At 41.0% G+C, this 4,165-nt stretch overlaps 1 protein-coding gene across 1 annotated transcript; it reads right to left on the bottom strand.

The window, feature by feature from the left end:
- Positions 1 to 516: 516 nt before the first annotated feature.
- LOC111779774 lies at positions 517 to 3,607 on the bottom strand. Its single transcript, XM_023659912.1, has 4 exons — positions 3,207 to 3,607; positions 2,544 to 3,117; positions 1,111 to 1,269; positions 517 to 1,009 (listed from the first exon to the last, which is right to left on the bottom strand). The coding sequence occupies exons 1-4, from the start codon at positions 3,488 to 3,490 to the stop codon at positions 734 to 736; spliced, it is 1,293 nt and encodes a 430-aa protein (XP_023515680.1). The 5' UTR covers positions 3,491 to 3,607; the 3' UTR covers positions 517 to 733.
- Between the last annotated feature and the right edge of the window lie 558 nt (positions 3,608 to 4,165).

The raw sequence follows: 4,165 nt of genomic DNA, 5'->3' as shown, positions 1-4,165 counted from the left end.
AGCTTGGGTTGTTACAAATGGTATTAAATCCCGACATCGGGAGGTGTGCCAGTGAGGACGTTGGTCCCCGAGGGGGTAAATTGTGAGATCCCACATCGGTTGGAGAGGGGAACAAAACATTTCTTATAAGGGTGTGGAAACATTTCCCTATAATACCGTCCACACACTTCAATATTGATTGAAACTTCATTAGGATGTGTTTCAATCCTTCGAGAGGTCAAAACAGCCTCAAAACGTTCAAATGGAGTTTGCAAGGTGATTTCAGCACCTATCGAGACCTATCATAGCATTATAACGCTTACCAAGGCATTCTGATGCAAACTAGAGCATATTGGGACATACTGACTCAATACAGTACTAATTGAGAACTCTTGAGTCCAACTAATGATTCATGATGCAATCTCAAGCTTCAGAGACATCATCAGCCTTTGTTGCTCGCTCATGCACACTTATTGACCATGAGTCAACTTTTACGATCGAAACATCCATCCATTTGAGTATTATTGAGGCATGAACTTTCCCATAACCATGTCGAGTCATTTATATATCAACCTCCGTCACAAACCCAAACTTTTGTTCCATATTCTTTTTCAATCATAAGCTCAATACATTTAGGGTTTATAATCTTAGGCTTGTAACAAACCTATACCAATAAACTCCAACATCAAAACCATAGGACTTTGCTAGAACACACATGATATTATGTAATGGATATCACTCAAGTATGATAGGCTTACAAGGTGGTATCATCATCAAGCTTGAATGGTACCATGTGAAGCAATGAGTTTGGTAGCCTTTGTGCAACCATTATATGAAAGAGGCCCATAACCCCAACGTGGTTCTGTGCAGGCTCATATTTGGATATAAGACTCAACATTTCTCCTCTATTGATTCTGACAGAGCCTGGCTGTGGATAACAAGTTGACATTCCAACCACATAGCCATCTTCATTCCCTATTTCACTTCCATGTCCATATATCGGAGACGAAGAACATAACAGCCTTCCGTCCTGATACACGTTACGTTCATTTTCGTTAAGTTTAGTCCCTATGCTTTCAAGTTTAGAGGCGTAAACGACATAACCATAAATAATCGACACGAAAAGATTACCTCTCCATAGAGCATTGAGCCAATGGCACCAATATGTAGATGAGCCATCCCATATATGAGATAGCCACTGCTGGGAGAGATTAGCCTCACCATTTTGGTAGCTTTACATTCATCATCAGGCTTGTTTGTAGGGGAGCAAGCCTCTACATTATACTCCACCTATACAAAAACCCGAAAACAATAGATAGGTTTAAGGTCCCGTTTGATAACTAGTTTTTTGAAAATAGAAACAACGATAAAACGAAGCTACCCATTAACACGGATACTTTCGATCCTGCTTGAAGGAAAGAAATGGAAACTTTATCGAACTCGCCTTATATATTAATCTCACTAAATCGTCAACATTTCAGTAACAGCCTAAGTCCACCACTACCAAATAGTCCGTTTTGGCCCGTTACGTATCGTTGTTCGCCTTACGGTTTAAAACGCGTCTACTAGGAAGAGGTTTTCACACCCTTATAAGAAATGTTTTGTTCCCCTCTCCAATCGGTGTGAGATCTTACAATCCACCCTTTTGCGGTTCCAACGTCCTCATTGGCACACAGCACCATGTTTGGCTTTGATACCATTTGTAACAGCTCAAGTCCACTGCTAGCAAACATTGTTTACTTTGACCCATTACGTATGGATGTCAACCTCATAGTTTTGAAATGTGTTTACTAGGAAGAGTTTCCACACTCTTATAAGGAATAGTTTGTTCCTCTCCTCTCCAACTGAGGTGAGATCTCACAATCCACCCTCTTGGAGGCCCAACATCCTTATTGGCACACCGTCCGATGTTTGCCCCTAATACCATTTGTAACAGCAAAAGTCCACCGCTAGCAAATATTGTCTACTTCGGTCTGTTATGTATGTCTGTCAGCCTCACAGTTTTAAAATGTTATAAGAAATAGTTTGTTCCCCTCCTCTCCAACTGACGTGAGATCTCACAATCCACCCTCTTAGAGGCCCAACATCCTTATTGGCACACCGTCCGATATGTGCCCCTAATACCATTTGTAACAGCCAAGGTCCACCGCTAGCAAATATTGTCTACTTCGGTCTGTTATGTATGTCTGTCAGCCTCACAGTTTTAAAATGTTATAAGAAATAGTTTGTTCCCCTCCTCTCCAACTGACGTAAGATCTCACAATCCACCCTCTTAGAGGCCCAACATCCTTATTGGCACACCGTCCGATGTTTGCCCCTAATACCATTTGTAACAGCAAAAGTCCACCACTAGCAAATATTGTCTGCTTTGGTCTGTTATGTATGACCATCAGCCTCACAGTTTTAAAATGCATTGTTTGGCAACACCGCCCATTGTTAGGCTCTAACACCATTTGTAACCGCCCAAGTCTACCCGCTAGTAAATATTGTCCACTTTGGTCCATTGCGTCTGACCGTCAATCTCACGAGTATACTAGATATGAAGAGGGAATTAGTGGACTTACAAGACAATTGTGTTCTTCAGGAGCTCCAGTGCTGCCTGTCAATGGATTCCAAGTATCAGTGACATCAAATATATAGACCTTTAGGGGAATCACAAGATCATCATCCCAATCCATCCACTTCACAGTATATTTCACATACAAACTCCTTTCTTCTTCTCCCTCATAGCTTTCCCTCAGTTTACACTTAGTTTTATCATAACAACACCTCAAACCTCCTTTATAATCTACTTCCAACGCCATCCCAACCCCATCCTTCGTAACATTATACAAATGGCGTTGACACTCAATGCATCCCAGTCTGTCCTCCACGCCCCGAGTATCAATGGCATGGATATTTAATACCCATTTTTCTTCATACCCTAAAGGAACTTCCACTTCATTCCCAACTTCAATTCCATATGGGTTCGGAAGAAACGAGGATGTTCTTCTTGAATCAGCCCCTGTCCCATAAAAGTGTGGAAGAACATGTTTTTGGCACACTCCATTGTTTCCCGCAATCAAGAAATTTGGTTCATTGATTTGAGTGAATGAAACGTTTGTATTTGGATCTTTTGCATCTTTGTGTTGATAATACCTGTTAAGAACGAGAAACAAAAGTGGGATCGAAAGTCCAATATTCATTAATGTTCACAAGGTTTAAATAGAATACGAGCTATCAACTACCTGAGGATTCCCCAATGGTGCAAATATGTTTCAAAGAGCGGGACGGGGTTGCCTGCGTCGTCTACAACTTCGACGTCGAAGCCCTTCAGGGCAATATGGGCTTTGGGAAAGTTGGTGCTGTAGTAGAATCTCTCGACCACTGAACCAGGGGTCATGGTGAATGATGGGGTGAGAAAAGATTTGGTTTTGATGGCTTGATTCTTGTTTATTACAGCGGTGTTCAAACGTGGGATCATTGCCATTATGAGTGCAAGGGAGAGTAAGCAGCAACAATGGCGCAACATTTTGCTTTGGAGAAAATGGTTAGTAAGCTATTGAGAGGAAAACGTGACGGAGTAAAAAAGGGCCGAAGAAAACTTCCGAAGAAAATAACGGAAAAGAGAGGGAGAGAAATATTTGTGCTGAAGAAGACCCGTTAATTATTTCTCGTTCAGTTGAATATTTAAATAACAAATTTAATCATAAAAATGAAAAGCAACGGACAACTTTTTAGACTATCTTTTCTCTTAAACCCACACAAAATTAGAGTGGGTGGGAAGTCCACGTTGAATGAATTTCAACCTAGTGATTTACCTAACAGGACAAAAGTTGAGACTATGTGTAGAGGAGGGGCGGCCGAATGGGTGTCGGCCTCATAGCCGAGGAATGGAACAGGGTGGGCATGAGTCGGTGAAAGATGGTTGGTGTCGCCAATAATTTTCTAAAAATTATGATCATTCTCTAAATCAGTCAATGTGGGTCTCCCTTCAAGTCGTGTGGAGCCTCTCTCCTAAATAAAAGTTCAACTCATTCTTTGGAGTCTTCGAACAAAGTACGTTCTTTGTTCGACACTTGAGTCACTTTTGATTACACTTTTGAATCTCACAACTTCTTTGTTCGACATTTGAGGATTGACATGACTAAGTTAAGGGCATAACTCTGATACTATGTTAAGAACCAAAACTCTAAATAATTATATG

Source organism: Cucurbita pepo, chromosome LG18 (assembly GCF_002806865.2).
Source record: "Cucurbita pepo subsp. pepo cultivar mu-cu-16 chromosome LG18, ASM280686v2, whole genome shotgun sequence".
NCBI lineage: Eukaryota > Viridiplantae > Streptophyta > Magnoliopsida > Cucurbitales > Cucurbitaceae > Cucurbita > Cucurbita pepo.
The sequence above is the reverse complement of the archived record's forward strand: the minus strand, read 5'-3'. Positions and strand labels throughout refer to the sequence as shown.

What these genes read in the sequence shown, in the direction of transcription:
- LOC111779774 (XM_023659912.1), bottom strand. Translation starts at nt 3,490, where the DNA reads ATGTTGCGCCATTGTTGCTGCTTACTCTCCCTTGCACTCATAATGGCA. An exon ending in CTGAAGAACACAATTGTCTT is followed by an intron (nt 1,270 to 2,543) that starts GTAAGTCCACTA and finishes GTTTTTGTATAG; the next exon opens with GTGGAGTATAATGTAGAGGC. An exon ending in GCTCAATGCTCTATGGAGAG is followed by an intron (nt 1,010 to 1,110) that starts GTAATCTTTTCG and finishes AACGTGTATCAG; the next exon opens with GACGGAAGGCTGTTATGTTC.